Below are 22,661 nucleotides of genomic sequence, written 5' to 3'. Positions count from 1 at the left end.
TGTAACTGGGTCTTCATTTCACTCTGGGTTTAAAGTTATTTTTAAATTAGTTTTTGTTGTTTTCGCTCCCACCCCCCTGAGTGTAGAATGGTACAGTCCGAATCTTGAACTCTTTTGCGGGAACGGGAAGTCGGTTGGGTACAGGAGCGTTGGATTGTTTACAAAAGCCGGTTCAATCAAAATTGCAGTTTTTCCCAATGAGGTAACAACCATTAATAATGATTTGCATTTTTTCCATGTTGAACCCACATCTATGTGTTTGTAGTGGGATAAATAACCAATCTGCATGTAAACGCCCCCTGCTTGTATCGATGTTCGCAAAATATGTGGAAAAAAATGGGCAAGATGGACGGAAGAACATTTCTTATATATGATTTAAGCATTTTAATTATATTATTACCTGAACTCAAATAAAACTAGGCGACGTCGATTACGAACAATGCCAAAAGTACGCAGTAAACCATCATTCTGGCACATGACATGCTGACTGAATGGACAAATGTGTGTTTTCTGGTTTTACCTGGATGTGGTGGTATCGTGGTTTTCTTGTCCTCTTTGTCTCCGCAGGCCCAAAAAGGACAAAGGAGCCAAAGGCTTTAAACAAGGAGAGAGTCAGGTGAGTTCCGCAATGGTCACTGTGGTATGATTACACGTGGAGTTGTTTGTTTATTATTATATGGGCTCACTTTCAGAAAGCTTCGTCTGATGATACGATGGAGCTCACCAACCTGTCTTCTATAGACAAAGCTAGCTTCATGGAGGGACTGCAGCTAAATTACGGTGAGCCTATATGTGTCAGTGTGGTGGAAAAGCCATAAGCTATTTGAATCAACACCTTAACATTTAAATACACATGTGTTTCCAGTGTCTATAATGATGTCAAAGTACCACATTCTGCCCTGATGTTGCCTAGGTAACCCTCTGCACAGTACTGCCATGGAAGAAGACTTGGAGGAAAGACAGGTGGACAAAGACGGAGCAGGAAAACATACAGTCAAGCCCACCAGTAAACAGCAGCGGGGAGCTGCTGTGAAGAGGAAGAAGACAGAGGAGAGTGGGGAGAGTGGGAAGGAAGAGAAGAGGAAGAAGCGGAGTACGATGAGTACTGGAAACACTGTCAGCCAACCTGGGAAGATGTCTGCCAAGAAGAGTAGTGCTGGACAGAAATCTACAGCTAAGTAGGATCATATTCACACAGTCCTGTTTGTCCTTCTGTCTTTCTGTTTGTTTATTTATCCATCCCCCCCAGCCCAGTGAAAAATCAGCCACTAAGGAAGAGAGAGAGTGAACCAGCAAATGTGGACTCCGGGGAAAGTGAGCTGGAGGTAAGCGAAGTGGAAGATAATGACTGAAACAAGGAAAAGAACCATTTCTGGAACTATTCACGTTGAGACTTTTCACATGCTGACAAATGTTTATTGTTCCAGGAGGATTCTGACTCTGGCACTGCCCCGCAGAGCCACAGGAGAGTCCTGTCCTCCGATGAGGAGGTGGATGAAGACACCAGCTGGGTATGATCAAACTTTGGATGTCACCAGGAGCTATTAGTGGAAATATGGATTACAATATGATGTTTCATGTTTTTTTTAATAGAAACCAAGTCCAAAGAAGGCCAAGATGCACAGTTTGGGCAGAAAGTCTTCATTTGAGAGGTCCAAATCTAGAAAGTCGTCATCAGGTAAGAATAAATAGTAAGAGATATAAAAACACTGATACCTGACACTAGCTTGGATGTTGAGGCTGCAGCAGAAACATGAAATCTGAGGCCATGCTCTATCATGTTGAGTGCAGATAACCCATAACAGTCACTGTTACTGTAAAGTGAACATTCAAAAGTTAAACATGTTTATTATTGTTTATCTTCTGTAATTTGAACCAAATCTAATCATTCCACCTTCAGGCAGTACATCTGGCGGACACCAAAAACCCAGTTCTGACAAACAGAAGAGGAAGAAACATGGGAGAACAGAGTTAGAGGTGGTTCTGGATGCATTCCTTGATTTCTGTGAGCAGTACAGGTAAATTCCCATTGTTATCTGCTTCATTTTTTTCTGTGATCTAAGCCATTTGACTTAATGTTACATCTTAACATTGTCAGTTTAAACTGCATTAATTTTGTGTATGTTTGTTTTCAGAGAGTCTGTGGAGTCTCAAGCAGTAAAACAGGCCATTGATTTGTTCTCCACCAATGTCAAAGACCAACTATTGGAAAAGGTCGGACTGTATGATTTCAATTTGTGTCAAGATTTGGATTTATTTCTGCTAGAGTGTAGAAATTGTAAAGCAGTAGGCTCCATGATTGTAGAGTAAATTGTACAGAAGATCTGATTTCTTAACTTAATTTGGTACTTTAAAACGGATATATATATTGCACTAATGTTTATTTTCATTTAGTGTTTTCTTGCCAAAGACTGTGGCAGGGTAACACAGTGATGTTAACATCAGAGTTGTCTGTGTTTTTATGCTTTGTTCTCTCTCAGATCTCTTCATATAAGGAGTTTAAGATTCTAAAAAGAGAAAATGTCAAGGTAAATATGATGCTGGCTTTTTATAAGCAACTTCAGCTCACACTTAAGTTCGGAAAGAAATATCTCAAAAGTGGATCAATTACAGTTTTATTATTATTTGCTTCTAAACACACTCATTACTATACTTAGTAACTCAGTTCTGCTTTGTAATGCTAATACAACATATTATCATCCCATACTAAACAGTGGAGATGTGCAAACAAACACTTTCTACTTTAACTTATTATAAGCATGTTGATCTTAGCCTTTAGCTTATAGCCAGCGCTGATGCCTCTAGCTTCACAGCGCTGCTAGCATGAAGTCTTATAGCAAATATTGTCAATAGCTGTTGATTTCTTGGGATGTGTGTCTGTGTGTTAGGTGGGCTCAAAGATTCATACTAAGAGACAGAGACTGTTGAATGCCAAACATGAGCTAATGAGGTGAGAAGCAGCCGAGACACACACATGACACAAACATCAGAGATCCTGGGGAGTACCTCCAGTACAATGACAGCATGTTTGGTCCATCAGGGCAGAGAGGCAGCTGTCAACACTACAAAAGGAGAAAGCTGACCTGGAACTCCGGTTAGCCGATCTGAGACAGGGCCAGGCCTTCCTCCATGACATCAGAGAGCTCAACAGGAAGTACCTGGATTACAGACACAGGCACCCCAATGAGAAACAGACGGTACAAACACATACCACTGATGTCAGACTATATGTTGGCCACCAGTACATCTTTGTAGTGTTTCAATAAACAGCTGATTGGAATTCACGTGGTAACACATTCCCTCCTTTTTCCAGTATGGAGCATCCAGCTTACCGGCACTGCTGTTGGAGACGAGGCATATTCAGGTAGCAGAGCATCAGCTGAGGGGAAATGAACAGCAGGATAAAAACACAAGAACAAAAGGGACAGTAAAATAATACACACAAATGCAATGGATTCTTTTTCTTTCTTTCTGCAGCAGACTCTGACAGTTTGTATTTTATATTATAAAGTTTGCATACTGTCAGCCTTTTCTCTATAAATGTACGATTTTGCTCAATAATTGTTCATGGTTAATAAATAAAAATGATAACATTTTCCTTTTTGTGTTTTCTGAGTGGTTCATTGGGGAAATATCATCTTGGAAGATGTTGAACAAGTAAAAACTGTATTTCAAACTAAATTCCTCCACCGGTGCAGATGCTGCAGGGAAACCATTCCCATATATGGAACAGCTTCCTAAGCCAATCAAACGCTTCCTTTTGGCCAAGGTGTTCCTGATGTGAGCTTTGGCCCCGCCCCCGGTGTTCCGTGTTCCTGGTTGGCTGAAAGTTTCAGCCAGACTTTGAAGACGGTGACATTTCCTTGTAGTGAATAAAATCCAGGAACTTGTCTACCTATTTGTACGGCTGTTTTATTTAAAGGTACGTTTATTGTGGATATTGTGGTTTATGTATTTTATTAATGGGCTAAGTACAGTTATTTATACGCAATTGTTTTACAACATGTTTGGACTTTGTACGGATTTCTGTCCTTTTATTCTCCCTAACGTTAGCTAATAGCATTTTTTTTTAGAAATGTCGTTGAGTTGCTTCCTGCCGGTTTTACCACATGTCTTCACGTAATGAACTCTGACCAACTGTACTTTTAGCACTTTGAGCTGCACACCACACCCTCACTAGTGAATACTAAATCTCATCAACTTAAATGCTTTGACTGACGCATATTGTCTTATTACACAGATACACTGTCACTACTGGACGTTCACATGACTGCTAGATTCATTTTCATTTTTACGCCCTGACCTTTGCTGATGTGATAAATAATAGCATTAATTATGTGTATCAGAATCAGAAATACATTATTAATTGCGGGAATTAATTAATTGGGGAAATTGCTTTATTGTAGTAACTGTGGAAAAACACAAAGCTCTCTAGTTGTTGTGGAACTGTAAGTGCTATACTGGCTTTGAATCTGAACCAGCTATGACCCAGTTTTACAGCGGGCTGGGAGCTACAACCTCAGATTGTAAAATTGTCTGCTCCCCAGGAAGCGATTCCACCCGGATAAACAGGAAGACTGCAGCTACAGAGATAGAGAATAGCTCCCCTTTAAAGACTGAACACTAAGTCTTATCCTGCATGTTTTAAACGAACATAAGGCTGTAAACATGACACTCACCAGTAACAGAATAAATAATAATAAACTGACTGAAATTTTATGTTATGTTATGTTATGTTATGTTACAGGTGACTGAGATTTTCTCTTGTGTTCATGTCTGTAGGAACATGGCTGACATCAGCAGTGATAGCGACGCGCTGAGTGGTGGGGACACTGTGGATGCTTTGAAATGGTTTTCAAAGAAGTAATTATTGTACATATATTACTAAACATACAGCATATGAGCTAAATAAAAATACGTGAATAAATAAAATTCAGCATTATGTGACATTGCCGGCAGTGAAAATGACTTTGGACCCACTGATTTTAAACCTATTTTCCCATTTGCATGCACAGAGTGTTAAACAGCTGTTTTTTAAAAGTTTGTTCACAGACCTCTGTGTGCATGTGTTTGTACATTTTCAGGTCAGATGCAGACAGTAAAAACCCGGCTGAGGAAACAGACTCACTCCCAGTCAGCAAACAAGCAGACTCTGACCCTTATCGCTACAAGATGGACTACCCCTCCATTGGATCCTGTTTGATTATCAACAATAAGAACTTCCACAGAAGCACTGGTTAATACAATCTCTTCACTATGCATACAAACTGGTGGACATAGCTTTGTTTTGCTTTGTTGTTTAAACAAATCAGTATTTCTATGTAGTTGCAGTTGAATAACAATCTTGTTATTATAGTCTTGTGGCCTTAAAAAGAAAACATTTAGAATTAGTTTTTTCAAGTAAATTGATATACGGTCCGTCCTGTAGAGGATAACATTTATCAGTGTGCTGCATTTCCTCTTGTCTCTCTAGGCATGGGCTCTCGCAACGGGACAGATGTTGATGCTGCAGCTGTTGTAAAGACTTTTTCTGGACTGGGTTATAAAGTCCGAGTGGCCAACGACCAGACTGTGAGGCAGATGAAGGAACTGATGTTAAGCGGTAGCAGAGTTTTTTATTTATTCGTTTTATTCACAGAGGTTTTTATTCAGTCTAGATTACAGTGAATGGTGTCTTATCAGAATCAGAATTACTTTATTGATCCCAGGGGGAAATTGCCTTTTTTTTAGAATTATTATTATTATTATTACACTATCATAACTAATATGTCAGCTAGGTAGATGAGCACTGACCAATGTTGGTACTAACCATGCGGCAACCTTCGGGGCTCAGAATTGAAGCCCATGCAGAAGTGTCAAAAATTATAGTTCACACCACAACCACTGGGGGTTGGCGCCAGAAGCGAGTCATTTCCCTTGGACTCCCATGTCAAAATAGCCGACTTCACAGCAGAAATGAACATGTTTACAGCCTGGTACAAAAAACCACTCTGGTCTCAAATGATAGGTTCTCTTCTAGTGTCAATTGTACGGGGGGTGAATTTTTTTATAACTCACTCGTTTTAATTATATTCGGACTTAAAATTACGCATAATTATGGGCGTTGCCGCTTGAGTGACAGACGGTTGACATATCACAGCGCGAGTTTCCTGCTTCCACGATCGCCCGCCCCACTAAACTCCGCTCATGCCCCCCCTCTTTGTTCATATTTGGAGTTTTGGCGGACGTGACGCTGCCAACATGGCGGCGGTCGGATACAATATATTGGGTATTTTATTGAAAATTGAAAGCCAAAATGTAAAATCTTGGTTTTCCTTTCTGCTCATTTACTCTAGACATACTGGAAAGCCTGGGAAGGATAGTTACACCAGTAACTGGTTTATTACTTATTCTTTATTTACCCAACACTTAATATTCAACCATGCCAGAATGATCGTTCTTCATTTAATGCCATGCTAAATATTATCATTATCCCGATTATCTATGCAGCCTAACAGTTGATGTTGTTGAATCCTGTCTGGTTTTCTGTTTTCAGTGTCCCAGGAGGACCACAGAAAGAGTGCATCATTTGTATGTGTGCTGCTCAGTCATGGAGATGAAGGGGTGATTTTTGGCACTGATGGGATGGAACACTTTGAAACCTTGACACAGCCCTTCAAAGGGGATCACTGTAAGAGTCTTGTGGGGAAACCAAAGCTCTTCTTCATACAGGTCAGTTCTTCATCACGTGAAGTATTTTCAGTCATATATGTATGTGCCATCCTCTGCAATCTGTCTTGAAGTGCTTGTTTTTCATGTGCACATCTTAGGAAGAACAGTAAAGCATTTTAAACTAGATGTTTTTAGTTGTATTTAGCTGTCAAAACTATCATTGCATCTTTTAGTATGTGACTGAAATAAAATCTAAATTGCAGTGTCCTTGTTTGCTGAATGTGAAACTATTTGTTCACCCTCAGCCCCACCTTACAACACTCAAACAGTGTTTCCCCCTCTTTTAGGCGTGCCGTGGTACGGCCCTGGATGGTGGAACAATCGAGACCGACAGTGACAAAGAGTCAGTATCAGAGAAGATTCCTGTGGAGGCAGACTTTTTGTATGCTTATTCTACTGCTCCAGGTAATTAATATTAACAGTATACACATTCTTATACACACACATATTTTGGGCCTATATTTCTCCATTACCGTCACCTAAACGTTGTCATCCTGCAGGCTACTACTCATGGAGAAACACAAGTAACGGCTCCTGGTTCATACAGTCACTGTGTGAGACCTTGAAGGACCACAGTAAAAAACTGGAGCTGATGCAGATCATGACCCGAGTCAACCACAAGGTGGCAAGGTGCTTCGAATCCTCCTCCAGCACACCTGGATTTAGTGGCAAGAAGCAGATCCCCTGCATCGTCTCAATGTTGACCAAAGACTTTTATTTTGCTGGCTAAGAAGGTATTTTTTTTTTTATCAGAAGCTTGAAGACAAAAAAAACATTTACCATGAATGTAATTACAAATATACTGTGGGATCAGTGAGAAATATGGTTTTATTGTTTGCTTTTTGGGTCTTTTGGGGAAACAAAATTTTAGTTTTATAGTACACTTGAATTTTTAAACTGTTAAACTGAGCATTACAGGAATATGAGAACAGCCTATGTGACTGTTTTATTCCACTAAGGAGAATGGATTATAATCTAAAAATTCCATTTTGGCAGCAAGTTTTTGTGAGTGATTTCTGATTGCCTGTTTTTCTTATTTATAAACCACTAAAAAGGGTTGTGCCCTGGTGTATGTGAATATTAGCAAAAAGAGATGTAAATTAATAAATGATTAAAAATCAGAAACTATTTTTTTCCTGTTTATAATGCACAGTGAGGACAGTAAGCTGTTATGGGTTTAAGCTGAGTTAGTGTTCAACTGCTACACGTGCACCTATTTGCAGTGCTGCTTTCCTGGCCAACAATTTATTGATCAAGCTACTGCAGATACTGCTTGACATCTGTATTTTTATTTATTTTATTTATTTATTTAGCCTTTGTGTATATTTTATTTTATTTTATTTTATTTTATTTTATTTTATTTTATTTTATTTTATTAACAGATTAATTATTAATTAACAGATTTGCAGGCTGTTTTTCTCTTGTTGGTTTGGTTGCAACCACTAGAGGAAGCCAGATAACAGTGTTAGACCATTAATGAATCAGCAGTCCTAGCTGAAGTTAACAACACGTACCCAAAATGCACAGTGTGGTTCAGTTATGGTAAAACAGAGATGTGGTTTTCTGTTTAGACAACCTATAGGGCTATGTTTGACTCCAGCAGTTGCTCTGTGGCAAATTGAAAACCTGCTGTAGAGCACGTCCTGAATTATTCCATGATGGAATAATTCCACATGGCACTTTTTCTTTGGGTTTTTTTGAACCATTAAGTTTCTCTATTAGTTTATCAGTCCTAGAAGTCGCCCTGAACTGCAGTGTGTTTGTGTGAGAGAGAGATAACCCAGCATCTACATGTGTGTTTGCAGGTTGTAACTACACGCTTTTCAAACATCATATTTTCTCTTCTTGTATTTTTAAAAACATTTTTCATTTAAAAAAATAAAAAAAAATCGTATTTGCATAAAAGCGGGATGTTGTTACATAATCACAAATTGCTGACACTAAAGAAATAGCATTTCTTAAAAAAGGATTTAGAAGGTTCAGTTTCGCTGGCCAGTTTGACGCCATGCAAAATGAAATCCCTGTGTTCAAAATAAAATGCACATGGGGCAGTATGTGTAGTTTCCAAATAGGTGCAGGTGTTGTGACCACGTACACACATGCTCACGTTGAAGTTTGTAGTTTCGTTTCCAGCTGCAGACGCGCTGAAACGAGTGGATGCATGGTGGTGAAGAAGGAGGAGGAGGAGGAGGATATGGAGGAAGTGAAAATGAAATCCAGCTCAAAGATCGTCTATGCGCTTTCGCCATATTTGTTTACCTAATGGGAAATGTGTTTCCAATTACTGGCCACAGTGTCAGGTGTGCGCCACAGACTGCAGTTTCACGTATGAGGAGATCAATGGATTCTTGTGTTACAATCAACATTTGTTTTGGAATTGATTCATTTGGTACTTATTCATGGTTCTGCAAAATCAGAGCAGAGTGAGTCCTCTTCGTGTCATTTTTTTCCTCCCTCTGTGGAGCGCGCACGCGGCCAAGATACTTCCGCGACGTCGCTCGAGACCGACCCAAAGCGAGAGCACGAGAGCAGGAGGGGGATTTCCAGCTCGAGCCCCCACTTCCCTGAAGCTGCCGTTGTTTTGCTTTCGGTCTGGATGCAGAAACAGAAATAAACCTCAGCCACGCTTTTCATTTTTCGGCCGCTTTAAACCTCCCCTCCATTTTACTTCGTCCAACTTCGTATTGTCGCTGTGACAGCGGGACCGTGAAAGCCACAGGCCGTCCAGACTGAACAGGTAACATTTTATTTCCGCATATTAACGCTGCTGGCTCGGAGCTGTCTCTGCACATAGACTTCCTACAGGACGACATGACGGATCCTTAGCTCGCTGTGTAAGTGAAAGTAGCGACTGCAGTTGTTCTTTGCGTTTTGTTTAGGTATTGGATTTATTTTCACTTTTGGCTTCGTTGTTTGTCGGTCAGGTCGCTGGCAGACGGCAGACAAACAAACCGCGGTTAACTTTTGGCTTGACCCGCATTTTAAATCCAACATTACGCTCTCTGAAATATTTTACTAAACCACGAGAGGTCAAAGACAACCTGGGAGTTTTTGTTAGCTTTTGCTAACAAGCATCATCTGTCAAAGATACGTAAACATTGAACGCGATTATTTTCCTGTAGCTGTAGTAATGACTTGCGAAGTCGTGTATGTGAGTTAATGACAGTGATGTTAGCGTGTTATTTAAACTGCATTTCATATATCTACTGTTTTGCATCGCAGAGATGGCACATTACATATTGTTGGTGGTTGTTTGTAAGTAGTGCTAAAGTCTGGTCAGACACATTTTACATTATTGCAAATTATAAAAACGTACATAGGAGTTTGTGTGTTACAATAATTGTTTCAGGTTTTGCGTTCACTGAGACATTGCATGTGTTTTAAATGTAATAGCTTAGCTACTGATGTTGTCTATTTACCTTTTAATAGAATAGTGAATGTCCCTAATTGTGCAATCCACTCATTGCAACACACTATTATGACTGGCAGTGTTTGTTTGAAATTAGTCAAAGCTTAACCACATGGATTATAACCATAAAACCAATTTACTGTGAGTTTCCTGTTATGCCTATACAAACATCCAAATGTTTTTGCACGTTTGAGTACTGCATGATATACTTGTCACATTTTTTTTTGTCCAAAGTGTTACATAGTGTATGATCTTGTGCCACAGTCAGACAGTTTGAATGGAGGTTTTAGTGAACATCAAGCCGGATGCAGCTGGAAGATTCGTCGCTCATAAAGAGGGATGATATTTAGTATTTGAAGCTGTGCCATGCCACCCTGTTTGACCTGTTAGGGAGCTCATTCTCACGTCAGGAGGCAGTGTGTTGGCACTGTGTGCCGTGTGCAGGGAGTGTCAGGCCCACTGGACTTTGATCACATCAGACTGCAGGGGTCAGAACCCTGCTCTTAAATCAAATGTGTAGTAGGCTGGGTGACTGTTTCAAAGTAAGCATGCGGTCTTTGTCGTCATGTTTTTTTTTCCCACTGTTGTTCTCTTGTCTTTGTTTCAGAGTTTTTTAAAGATTTCATTTCCTCAAACAAACATATTCAGTATGGGGATGTGAATAAGGAGTGCCCTGGTTGCAGTCACAGATATAATTTGTCAGTTTTAATATTTAATGATCTTTACAACACACATTAAACTGTGAACCTCGGCAGGAGCTTTATCTTTACAACCGCAGACAAATGCGATCCGTCCCTCTTGCTCTCTGTAGATTAGTACATTTAAAACGAACAAACAAAACGACCCATAACTTTTCTCTGATGCAGGGTACGTGACATGTTCGTGTTGTTGTACGTGTCGTTTCCTGCACTTCTGTGTCACCGTTTTGAAGAAAAATACGTATGGTGTTGTGAAACCTTTGTTCTACAGCACATGAAGCAGAAGAAGTTGCTTGGGATCATTAAATGATGGTGTTACCGGACAACAGTTTGTCCAGCAGAGTGCACTCTGACTTTCTTTTAGCGCTGTCTGCAGTACATGTAGCAGAGTCTAGTGCTGGGCATACCATGTGCCACTTTAGAGATGTATTCTAATACTGACTCCAACTGTGCAACTAAATCGTCTGCGATGTAAATTTGTCATTTTCCAAGACCTCAGTTGTCCAACTGCACATGCATACAACTGTCTGTAGGCTATATTCTTTCCATTGATGTTTGTCAATAAAGTTTGACGGCTCCAAGGGTTCTGTGCGTTTGCTGGCACTGCTATCACTACTAACATGGCAGCCAAGGAATAATGACTGATTCCTTCCAGCATCAAACTACAGCTCAACCATCCTCCTAGAACCTGTCTTATCACCATGGCACTTTCAGTGCCTTTTAATTTAAGTGTGTGCAAAATAATATAATATCTACAATATTGTATGATTACTTGCAGATGTCAAGCTATTTTTTTAATCCCGCACTGCACATACTGGATGGATGCTGCTCGCTGTAATATACGTACATAACGATGTTTGTTTGTTCGTAGGCCAAGATGCCAGTCGAAAGAATGAGGATGCGGCCATGGCTAGAGGAGCAAATAAATTCATGTCAAATTCCAGGACTGAAATGGGTTAACAAAGTAAGTGTCCGTAGACAATCACACAGACAGACACTTGTGTTGTAGCACAGGAGCTCACAAAATGTAAATCTCTCTAGGAAAAGAAAATCTTCCAGATCCCTTGGATGCACGCTGCACGTCATGGCTGGGACCTGGAGAAAGATGCCCCGCTCTTCATGAGATGGGCCATACATACAGGTGAGTCATATTTACCCGGAGGGTATATTCATTGCCAATTTTCCCCCTTGTAATATTTAAGCCGCTGCAGTTTGCACTTCAGTTTTGCACTTCAACTCATCAGTGTGCTACATGACATTTGACAGTAAAACAGTAGTTGAAAGAGGGTGTCGTTCAGTCCAGCCTCAACCAGTTCAGGAAACACTGTGGTTCTGTAAGACCAGAATTCCCACAACATTGCTACATCTGCAAAGGGGGAACATAAATAAAAGAATGGCTTAATACCTTCCAGGAGGATGTCCCAGATTGCAAAGTGGAAATTGCTAGATGTTGTTTTATGTTTAATTCTAAACTTTAGGTGTCTCAAAAGCAGCTGGAACTATCTTTTTTTTTTGGGGGGGGGGGCAATACTTGCTTTCACTTTAAAGAAAAATGAAAGAATTTACGTTTCATTTTTTTCGAAAGCAGATTGCAAGTGTAATTTAGCAAAAATATTTTTTTAATGACCAACTTTTGTGCGTTTCCTGTCCTTATTTCTCTGTGTATGTGAAGGTAAATACCAGCCAGGAGTAGACCGCCCCGATCCAAAGACATGGAAGGCAAACTTCCGCTGTGCCATGAACAGCCTGCCGGACATTGAGGAGGTGAAGGACAAAAGCATCAAAAAGGGAACAAATGCCTTCAGAGTTTACAAAATGCTCTCATCCACAGAGAGAAGCTTAAAGAAAGGTGGGTGTTGCTGCTGTGTGGGACTGCTCTCTTTCACTAGTTTTGGTGTTCCTTATGGGAAAAGTATTATTTACTGTATATATGTGTGCTTTAATTCATTTTCTATAAGTTTATTCTTTCTACCTGTGTTCATTTAGGAAAGAAGAAGACGGACAAGGAGGGAAAGCCTAAAGGAAATAAAGAAGTAGGTATACCCCTAAAAGGTGTTTTCACACATGTGAAACATGAAAGCCTTTAGAGCAGGTAGAATAGGTTAGTAGTTTTTGTTTTGTGCATTGTGGCGCATGACGTCACAAAGCTTGATTCGATTGCTCACTCAGGCTTTGCCATTCTGCAGCTTTTGACTGGAAAAAATAAACTTTTCCTTTTGGCTAGATTTGTGACATGTAGACGTCAGAGGAATGGTTTACTGAGAAGTGATGGCGTGAAGAACAACATTTCTGGAAATCTTACTCACCCTGGAGCTGGCTAGCTGCCATGTTATCGTGCTTGAACAATTTTCTCTGGCTTCAGTTGCCACGAGGCATACTCCTCACTCACTCACTCAAGAACAATGAAAAAAGCAATTTGAAAATGGGAATTACTAGAATAAAGTAGAACAAAATGTTTATTTATTTTTTTAAAATGTTCTTTTTCTTTATTTCCCTCTGGCATCAGGGAGCATCTCCATCTCCAGACAGGACTCCTCCTGAAGCTTATGCTGCACCTATTGACTATAGCAAACATGAATTGATCAAGCAGGAAGCAGCTGAGCCGACACTGACTGACAGTGCGTCAGGTATATGCAGTGTCCACTTTTTTTCCCCCTTCCTCTATAAGAACACACATGAGATGTGTTCGCATAGCATCATTGTAACTCAAACTTTTGAATTACATCAGCAGAAGACCATGTGATCACCAGCGAGCAGCTGCCATTTGTCTGTCAGACAATTGAAGTGACCACTGAGAATGAGGAGCAAACCGTCAGCTCCTCCCACTCATACCCGCTCCAGATCTCTCCCGTGTCTTCATGCTGTGGTGAGACAAGACACATATCACATCTTACTAGATTATGTTTTGAGAAGAAGCAGGGTTGTAGAAGCAGTAGCTGTTTATTTAGAACAGAAGATCCTAAATGCAGTTTCCCCATTGTGGGACTAATAAAGGTTTTCTTAATCTTAATCTTAATTTTAGGCCATAGTGGTCACAGTACAAACAAGGGTGCTGCTTTTTCAATGCTGAAGCACAAACCTATCTGACTATGTTCAGACTACTAGGCTGAAGCGACACAAATCTAATTTAGTTTTTTCCCTGAGATGTGATTATAATCTGATTTATTTATATGTCTGTACAAATCTGTACACATTGTCCAACTTGTGCATTCAGAAAAACACATCTGAACTTGAACAATGTGTCTTGTAATGTGAATGTAGAAACAGAAAACCAGTGGTTAAATGAACTGTGAATATTACTCACTACTTCGTCCCATATTACACCATCTACCCCAATGTCATCTTCTGTGTCAGATCTTATCAGACACAGAGTGACTGCCTGGACAAACCAGCTGCCTGTAAAACACTATGTAGTGTTAGATGCAAAACAACATTGATCCTAACTGGTTTCACAGGGAAGTATTTTAATTCCACCTCTTGCAGACTTGTAGCTGAAGTGGCAGCAGGGCTTCTGAGGAAACAGTAGAGCAAAAAATGAGAGGACTGTTCCTCCTGTTAAACTGATCTAAAACCATACAGGCTCAGCGATGTTATCAGATTACTTAATGCTTCATTTTAGATGCATTGTTTTATTACCATGGGATCTGTTTGTCTCATTTCCATCTGTGTCCTCTCCCAACCAGTCATTCTGGCAGAGCTGGCTCTATCAGTTTGCAGTTCATCATTTGATCTTCTTGCTCTTTGTGCTTATGTATTTTTGGATCTTTTCCTTTTAGAACCACTAGTTCGCTACAAAAAAAGGATTCATCCTCCACTGATGTATGCAATCTTTTCTTTTTCTTCAGGCAGTGACACAGACAGTGATACAGAAGAAATCAAAGAGGTTAGTCTGTCACTACACACTCACACACAGAGGTGAGAGTGATGAATGAATCACTAACTGCTGCGATGTTCTGATAAACAGGTTTTTACCTGTTTCATTCTTGCTATTGAGGCAGGGTGTGTGTGTGTGTGTGCGCGCCTGTGTCTGCCTGTCAATGTGCACTACGTTTTAGTTTTACACAAAGAACATTGTGGATAATATGGGACACACTCTTGACTTCTACGCTGAATGTTGAAACTTTGCTTTATGGTTAGGTTTAGAGTACGGTATGTTATGTGTGTGTGTGCTCGTGTGTGTGTGTGTGTGCTCTTCCTGTGTAATGTTACGAGAGTGAGAAAAGGGAGGGCTTTGTCAGGAACTGTTGTCGTCAAACATTAACAGTTTGATTTAAGGTTGCCCTTTGTAGTTCATTATACTGATATACTTGCTTTCTAACAATCGGAGTAAAGAAGTGTCCCTAACTCTGTTTTGGTGTAGAAACCTTAGTGTTATAATGGGAAATTTATTAGGAAAATTAAGTGAATTACAAATGCAGTTTATAAATCAGTGCAATTTCCTGATACTTGGACTGCTGCTTTGGTGTTATGCTCACAGTGAAATCCATCACACTGTCACCTCAACATACATCAGAAATGTACCACAACTTCTGTATTTCTACTTTTTGCTTATGTTTCCTCTTTCTCCTTTTGCCTCGTGTTGGCTCACAGGGTATTGGTGCTGTCTGGAAGCGAGATTACAGCACAACAGTTCTCAGGATTCCCTCATGCTCTCTTCCAAGCATGGCCACCTTTGTCAGTCCCAGCAAGCCCAACTTCAAAGTCATCAGCACACGGGACCCCACCCCTCTCATCAGCTATCACAATGACAGCTGGTCAGGGACCTGCAACCAGAACTCTCTCATGTCCACGTCGACTGCTCACACCCACGAGATGCGTGCAAGTGTCATTATGAAAACTTCTGATGTCACATCGTCCTGACCTCTGACCTTGCATAAGGGTGTAACATCACCGCCTTATGGGCATAGGAATTGCAGAGAATATTTGATTTCTCCATCAGAGCTATGTGGGGCACATAAAGGGTTAACCTTTGATGCTTTGTAGCATGTCTGCACCAACATTTTGCCTTTTCAGTCGATTCCACTCAGTTGCGAGCACCTAAATTAACATAAAGTTAGACTTTCTGCAAGGGTTGTGTATATGTGCACTACGTTAACCCTCAGAACCCCAAAACCTGCTGGCGGGTTTAAAATGCTTTTTTTTTTTTAACTTCTGTGATGGATGTAGTGATAACATCCATCACAGAAAGAAACTGCAGATTTGTGAACCATTGAACCTACCAGTGCTGCTTGAATTCATCATATGTGATGTGCAGTCTTCATATCCATCAAACCACTTTATTCTACGTAACCTTAATCAAAAATCTGCAAAGTTCCCTAAAAAAATCATCTTAATTTTTTCAGAGAAACAAGAAAAAGCATGATTGACTCACATGATGACAAAAACATCAGGATGTTTTTTGCAGTGAAATGGGGCTCCCAGGTTTTTTTAACCTGGACACAGCTGTGTGCACATAGATACATGATCCCAGTTTATTCAATTTTTGTAAAACAATTTTTGTGATATATGTCTCTATAGCTGTGTTATACACAGACATGTTTACGTTCTCTAACTGTAGCCATGATTGTGCACAACTTTATGTTGCAGTGAAAAATGAGCCCATGGTGTCTAAAAAAAACATGACAGGAGAGGAAAACACCCATGAAACTGCTTGAGGTTCTGAGGGATTAACATTAGGAAAAAGTGTCGACCGTAGCTCTGCATTACTTTCCTTGTCGATCTGTGGCCCTTGAAGCACATCATTCATCCATGCGTCACTAGTAGAACATTTTAGGTTCTGTTTTGGCACCACTTTTGTACCTGAGGAAAGGATTTAACCACTCTTATAAAGAGTTTTTAGTGTTTTTATTTCTCAGCCTGAAGATGAATATTAAGTCCGTTACCTTTGAGTAGTATCATCGGCTGTAATTTTAAGCTTTAAACAGTCTGTACTTACTCAAAACTGCCATATCTTTGAAGTATTAGAGCCCTTTACTTGCTTTACCCTGGAATAAAAGGTTCTCTCTATGATCACAAGGAGTAAATGCACGATTTTGGTGAAGCGGCTCTATTCCAAGTTACAAAAAGTATCAAAGGTTTGTTTTATTAGACAATCATCATTAAGCCCTGATTTGCCCGACAGTGAAAAGCAGGTGTGTGCGTCTGTCTGTCTGGAGACCTCAGGAGAATGTTCTGACACACGCACACACAGGACTGACTGACTGTGAACAATGTATTCATGTCTCCTCTGCCTCTTTGTGTTAATAATGTACATAGCTCTTATATATGTGCCTGCAAGCTGCTTTAGCACCTTACGGACTGGCGCATGTGTGTTTTTTGTGAGAAAAGCCTTATCGAAGATGTGTGCCTTTGGCTGGGTTCGAACGATCTGTGCTTTAGTCTGCTGGTGATCTGAGCGGGCTGATACTAGGACATTTTATTCTGCTGACCATGTCAGTGGGATGAAGATGGAAGGGTTTGACCCGGTTGGTTAAATTTCTGCAAGAACAGAAAGAGGAACTGAATCTCAGGTTTTCGAAGCATCTTCACATGCATTTAAAATGACATGTCAAACAAATATGCTGCCATGTTGGCTCAGACTGCATGCTGGTGGAATATGTCATCAGCAGAAGTTCTTTCTCTGCTGACTTGAGTGCACAGGTGTCTCAACACATCTCTACTCTCTCTATTACATCTTCCTCTCGTCCCTCTTGGTAGCATGTAGTAGCCTCTTGCCTTAACTTTTGTTTTTGACCTACAACCAAAATACATGCACAGAAAGATTGAACACCCCATGTTTATATTACGTCTCCTCCCAGAGTCGGTGCCCCTTCAGTTTTTGAACTATGACAACTATTCTGTATGACCAGAAAACGAAGTTGGCTGGCAGCTAGCAGACTAAAGCACAGTCAACAGAGCTCCAGCAGGAACGGCTCTTAAACGTTCCTGCAGCACGGCAAGTAGGAATCTGCAATGTTTTTGAACCAAATCCAGGAGAATTAAGTTAACACTGGACGCACATAACTATCATAGTGATTTTTACAAGGATTCTTGCTGAATCAAAGGGGCTTGGGCTCGCTTGTCTCCAAATGTTTTCTACCGTGTGCCTTCATTGTTAGACAAACTCGTAGTGACGGCTTGCTTCTGTGGTTACACTGAATGAAAAGGAAAGGCTGCAATACATGCATAATATATTATATAATTTAAAATAATGTATAGTTATAACTCAACAGCTATTAAAAAAAACATGTCTTTTTATTTCGGACCATTGTCCTTAGCTGTGTCTCTGTTCAAAGGCCTCACCCATCAAACGCTGATTGTGTTATTGCAGGGCGGGGAAGCTGTCTTATTTCCAAGGCTCCCTCCTAGAAAAAGCTGCAATAGATGCACGCTTCCTGACCTTTAAAATCCCACGATTCACTGTGTGCCAGTGATTGTTGCAAGACAATACAGCAGACGGTACAGTGCACCTCCAAATCAACTTGCTCTCTGTGCATTTTACAATTACAGTGGTCACACATTCTAATAGGAAAAAATACACTTAGTTGTTTGGATCCTTTAAATGTGCCAAATTTAAATGAAGTTGAAAACAGTGAATCCTGTTCTTCCTTTTCACCAGTGCATATGTATGGATTTTAATGGAATGTTTTGTTCAGTTGGGTTGAAAGACATCTGGTCTACCTGATTTGCGTTGCCTTAAAAAGCCTGAGCTGGTTTGTTAAGCCCAAATGAACTAAGGTGCACTTTTACAAGGTTCATTTTTACATTGTTATGTTAACAGGGATATCATTACAGACTAAAGTCAGCAGTGAAAGTTGATAGCTGGGAGTTGGTGGTTGATCTCCTCAGCATTGCTTTTACTTTGTGATTTAGGACTTTGCCATTAGCTCAAAAGAACAACAGCTGATTAGTTTCTGTTTCTGCAGAGGTTTTCACTACTGTTTATCGCCTGTATATTAAGGAACCTACATGTGAATCAACATGTAAATCTAAATAAAGATTGTTTTTGTATTTATTCTCAGGTGTTCAGCATGATTTATGACCTGAAGAGGGGATTTAGACATCCACCGCTTTATCAGAATGTTCAGAGTCCAGCTTTATGGCTTCTGAGACACCAGGAAAACTTGTGTAACTGCTGCTGTTAATATGAAATGCCCAGTGAAAACACAGTCCTCCAAAGTGAGACAATGGTTATTAAAAGATTCTCAGTGCATGTAATGACTGTATGAGAATAACAAGTGGTATATGTGCTGAGTGGAATATAATGTTGAGTGTATGTGGTTTTGCTTTTTGTAAAGAGCAGCAGATGTCACACACACACACACACACACACACACACACACACACACACAGAGGGCACATTCAGTTGAACCAGTGCACCAACTGCTGTTTCAGTTTCAGTTGCTGTTCTCAGTTCTGAGTCTACTTCCTGTTTGTCTCAGAGACCTCAGTGGATGGCTGGCTGGTTGCTTTGACAACTGCTAACCGCATGCCATTAGTCATAGTAAACAACAGTCTCTTTTAGTTCAGTGAATGCACTGTATTTCTCCTCCTCTCTTCTCTTCTGCTTTAAACTTCTGCACCGCTAAATCACAAAAAGTCCCCACTCTACTTTCTATTCCCTTTAACAGTTCTTCAAAACACTAGAATACAGAATATATATATATATATATATATTTAACATATATTCCTTTTCTTTATCTGTGTGTGTATATATATATATATATATATATATATATATATATATATATATATATATTTAACATATATTATATATATATATATATATATATATATATATATATACACACACACAGATAAAGAAAAGGAATAATATATAATATATGTTAAATATCTATATATATATAGATATATATATATATATATTCCTTTTTTTATCTGTGTGTATATATTTACAGCAGCCATGCAGTGTTTACATAAATGCTCCCTTGCTTTGATTTTCATGATAGAATACAGTTATTACAGTTATGCCTCTACTGGTGCCATCTAATGTTTAAACATAGAATTGCAGGTTTATTTGTCAAATTGTTAAAAAAACAAAAACAAATATGTTTATATTGTAAAAGAAATAGCTGTAAGAAGATGTTTAAAACTGAATTAAGTCAGAACAGGCACATGGTCTTTAAAGTCTGAGAGCTATACAAAATAATCATTAACTAAATGGTTTCTAGTCGGGCCTGTAGGAGAAACACTATCCAAACACGGTGAGATAAGGAAACTTTAAGGGATTATATAGATTTATTCTTATCAGCTTTATTTCCATTTCACCTTCTAAGTTTTGTTTTCAGTTCACTTTCAGTCAGTTGGGGTTCAGTTATGTTTTTGTTGAAAAATGTTCAGTTCAGTTTCTGTGTGTTTCACTATTAGGTGGCAGGATGGTAGAAGATCATACAAACGAGATCCCACTCTAACTTTTTGTTGTGTTGACCAAACTGACAAAACTAAAGGCTTGTCCTGCACTTTCCTTTTTATTACAATATCTAAAATGTTTCAAATACTGTGTCTGACACACACAATAAATGTGCTCTTCTGAGAAACAGCAGTGTCTGTACACCTTGTATCTTACTAGCAGATTAATTTAAAAGCAGTGAAAGCTGCAAAACACAAGTCAGTTTTGTTGTTTATCTATCAACAAGCAGTAGTATCTGAGGCCCTTCATTACCTGCTGACAGCCTGCATGTTAACCAAATGTGTGTGTACGGGAGTAACATGAGAAGCTGTATTGATTAGTAAACTTAAATTGGTCCTAATTAGAGTTGTATTGTTATGCAGTTGTTATGAAATCATTGCTTTTTGTGCTTTAATTTATCTCCTCACATTTAAGGTAAGCTGAAGTTATAGTTGTTTTTGTGATGGTACTTTATTTTGAATTAAATAGGTGGCACATTTTAAACCATTTGATCATCTCTGAGCAAGAGGATGCTACAAAGGTTTCTGTAGAGACCTGGTGGTGAAGAGGAGGAGAGGAGGAGGAGGAGTTCTCAGACAGATCCAAAGCTCCTAAAAAGTCACAAAGTGAGCTTAAATACACTTAAATACACCATCACGGTGTATTGCAGAAATCTATCAGGGGTCACGAACGCAGAGATTTCTGACGCACGCTTAGTTAAAGGCACTTGCCAGTAACCTTTCAGTAAATCAAGTTTCGTTACAAACTTGGCAGCGCCGATTGTATCTACACAGTCATCAATCCGGGGCAGAGGGTAGGAATCAGTGACAGTAACAGCATTGACTTTCCTGTAATCTGTGATGAATCTGGGGGTACCATCAGGTTTAGTCTCCAGTAGGCAGGGTGAACTCCAAGGACTGGAACTGGTTACAGCCAGGCCATTCTGCAACAGATAATCAGTTTCTGACTTCATTTGTTGTTTAATGAGTTGTTACATGAATGCAAAGTTATGCACAATATAAGACAGCCAGTTGAAATGTACTATAAGTGGTACTGTTAAACTGAACTGCGTATTCCAGGATTGTAACTTAATTGTAACCGTGGTTGTGTTTACCTGCTCAGTATCAACATGTTGTCATTGTCAGCATTAAGCTTTTAGTCTCACAGGCTAACATTGCTGGAGGTAGATGTTTACTGCTGAGAAAGTCTCACATTATCTATTATTACATTGTTATTTGTGTAAAAAGCATATTATCACATGTCCCACTGAAATCGTGTGCAAATAAGATAAGATAAGATAAAACTTTATTAATCCCGAAGGAAATTCTTGTGCCAGAGGTATCAAGTCACAATAAATGCAGTTAAGTACAGAGTATAAGTATAAGTGTCACTATAATCCAAAAAAGAGTACAGTATGAGCACAATATATGATACATGGATACAATATGGAGATGTAAGGTGCTAAGTAAACATAATATAGACAAGTGGAGGGAATGACAGTGATGCCTGACATGATTATCTAGCTCTTCTCCCTACAGAAAGGGGAGGAGTTATACAGTCTGATGGCCACTGGCAGGAAGGACCTCCTGTGGCGTTCTGTGCTGCTCCTCGGTAGTCTCAGTCTACCGCTGAATGTGCTCCTGTAGGACAGCAGTGTGTCGTGCAGGGGGTGAGACATGTTGTTACGAATACTGAGGAGTTTCCTCAGTATCCTCCTCTCTGTCACCTCCACCACAGACTCCAGCTCCACTCCCAGTACCGAGCCAGCCTTCCTGATGAGCTTGTTGAGTCTGTTGGTGTCGGCCGTCTTCATCCTGCTGCCCCAGCACACTACAGCGTAGAAGATGAGGCTGGAGACCACCGAGTGGTAAAACATCTGCAGCATGGTCTGGCAGACGTTAAAGGACCTGAGTCTCCTCAGTAGATACAGGCGACTCTGTCCCTTCCTGTATATTGCCTCTGCGTTTGTGGACCAGTCCAGTTTGTGGTCAATGTGGACACCCAGGTATTTGTAGCTGTCCACAATGTCCACGTTGGTACCCTTGATGCTGACCGGGTTTGGGAGTGTCTGGTGCTTCCTGAAGTCCACCACCAGCTCTCTTGTCTTTGTGACATTCAGCTGCAGGTGGTTCTGTCCGCACCACTCCACAAAGCTGTCCACCACACTCATATACTCCGCCTCCCGACCTCTGCTGGTACAGCCCACAATGGCAGAGTCATCCGAGAACTTCTGCAGGTGGCAGGACTGTGAGCAGTGTCTGAAGTCCGATGTATAGAGTGTGAACAGGAATGGAGACAGTACTGTGCCCTGGGGTGCCCCCGTGCTGCTCACTATCGTGTCCGAGACGGTGTTCCTCAGCCTCACAAATTGTAGCCTCCAAGCAGATGTTACACTGTCTGTGCAGTAGCCCCAGGACTTATCTCTAAATTACAACCTAAATAATGTCTGTCCTGT

General features: G+C 40.1%; 3 protein-coding genes across 6 annotated transcripts; all 3 read left to right on the top strand.

Annotated features, from left to right (window-relative positions):
• Positions 1-109: 109 nt before the first annotated feature.
• Positions 110-3,596, top strand: cenpu (centromere protein U). The gene is made up of 13 exons (XM_028416551.1): positions 110-202; positions 568-616; positions 693-780; positions 914-1,178; positions 1,250-1,325; positions 1,428-1,511; positions 1,594-1,678; positions 1,901-2,018; positions 2,136-2,214; positions 2,481-2,528; positions 2,889-2,950; positions 3,041-3,197; positions 3,314-3,596. The coding sequence occupies exons 1-13, from the start codon at positions 198-200 to the stop codon at positions 3,434-3,436; spliced, it is 1,239 nt and encodes a 412-aa protein (XP_028272352.1). The 5' UTR covers positions 110-197; the 3' UTR covers positions 3,437-3,596.
• Positions 3,597-3,797: 201 nt separating this feature from the next.
• Positions 3,798-8,472, top strand: LOC114442750 (caspase-3-like). Its single transcript, XM_028416539.1, has 7 exons — positions 3,798-3,922; positions 4,783-4,863; positions 5,085-5,236; positions 5,474-5,602; positions 6,536-6,711; positions 6,999-7,116; positions 7,212-8,472. The coding sequence occupies exons 2-7, from the start codon at positions 4,787-4,789 to the stop codon at positions 7,439-7,441; spliced, it is 882 nt and encodes a 293-aa protein (XP_028272340.1). The 5' UTR covers positions 3,798-3,922; positions 4,783-4,786; the 3' UTR covers positions 7,442-8,472.
• A 725-nt stretch (positions 8,473-9,197) lies between these two features.
• Positions 9,198-18,812, top strand: irf2b (interferon regulatory factor 2b). 4 transcript variants are annotated; one of them, XM_028415618.1, is made up of 9 exons: positions 9,198-9,545; positions 11,690-11,782; positions 11,860-11,959; positions 12,491-12,667; positions 12,805-12,851; positions 13,325-13,445; positions 13,547-13,684; positions 14,664-14,701; positions 15,409-18,812. In XM_028415618.1, the coding sequence occupies exons 2-9, from the start codon at positions 11,696-11,698 to the stop codon at positions 15,676-15,678; spliced, it is 978 nt and encodes a 325-aa protein (XP_028271419.1). In that variant the 5' UTR covers positions 9,198-9,545; positions 11,690-11,695; the 3' UTR covers positions 15,679-18,812. The 4 variants fall into 4 exon arrangements, with proteins under 4 accessions (XP_028271419.1, XP_028271418.1, XP_028271416.1 ...); XM_028415617.1 differs by having other exon boundaries at positions 9,199-9,448; XM_028415615.1 differs by lacking the exon at positions 9,198-9,545 and adding an exon at positions 9,578-9,966.
• Positions 18,813-22,661: the final 3,849 nt, after the last annotated feature.

This window comes from Parambassis ranga, chromosome 10 (assembly GCF_900634625.1).
Source record: "Parambassis ranga chromosome 10, fParRan2.1, whole genome shotgun sequence".
NCBI classification, from domain to species: Eukaryota; Metazoa; Chordata; class Actinopteri; family Ambassidae; genus Parambassis; species Parambassis ranga.
The sequence above is the reverse complement of the archived record's forward strand: the minus strand, read 5'-3'. Positions and strand labels throughout refer to the sequence as shown.

Coding starts and splice junctions, on each gene's coding strand:
- cenpu (XM_028416551.1), top strand. Junction 617..692: donor TTAAACAAGGAGAGAGTCAG/GTGAGTTCCGCA, acceptor GCTCACTTTCAG/AAAGCTTCGTCTGATGATAC. Junction 1,679..1,900: donor ATCTAGAAAGTCGTCATCAG/GTAAGAATAAAT, acceptor TTCCACCTTCAG/GCAGTACATCTGGCGGACAC.
- irf2b (XM_028415615.1), top strand. CDS start 9,871: ATGACAGTGATGTTAGCGTGTTATTTAAACTGCATTTCATATATCTAC. Junction 11,960..12,490: donor GAGATGGGCCATACATACAG/GTGAGTCATATT, acceptor GTGTATGTGAAG/GTAAATACCAGCCAGGAGTA. Junction 14,702..15,408: donor ATACAGAAGAAATCAAAGAG/GTTAGTCTGTCA, acceptor GTTGGCTCACAG/GGTATTGGTGCTGTCTGGAA.
- LOC114442750 (XM_028416539.1), top strand. CDS start 4,787: ATGGCTGACATCAGCAGTGATAGCGACGCGCTGAGTGGTGGGGACACT. Junction 4,864..5,084: donor TTGAAATGGTTTTCAAAGAA/GTAATTATTGTA, acceptor GTACATTTTCAG/GTCAGATGCAGACAGTAAAA. Junction 6,712..6,998: donor CAAAGCTCTTCTTCATACAG/GTCAGTTCTTCA, acceptor CCCCTCTTTTAG/GCGTGCCGTGGTACGGCCCT.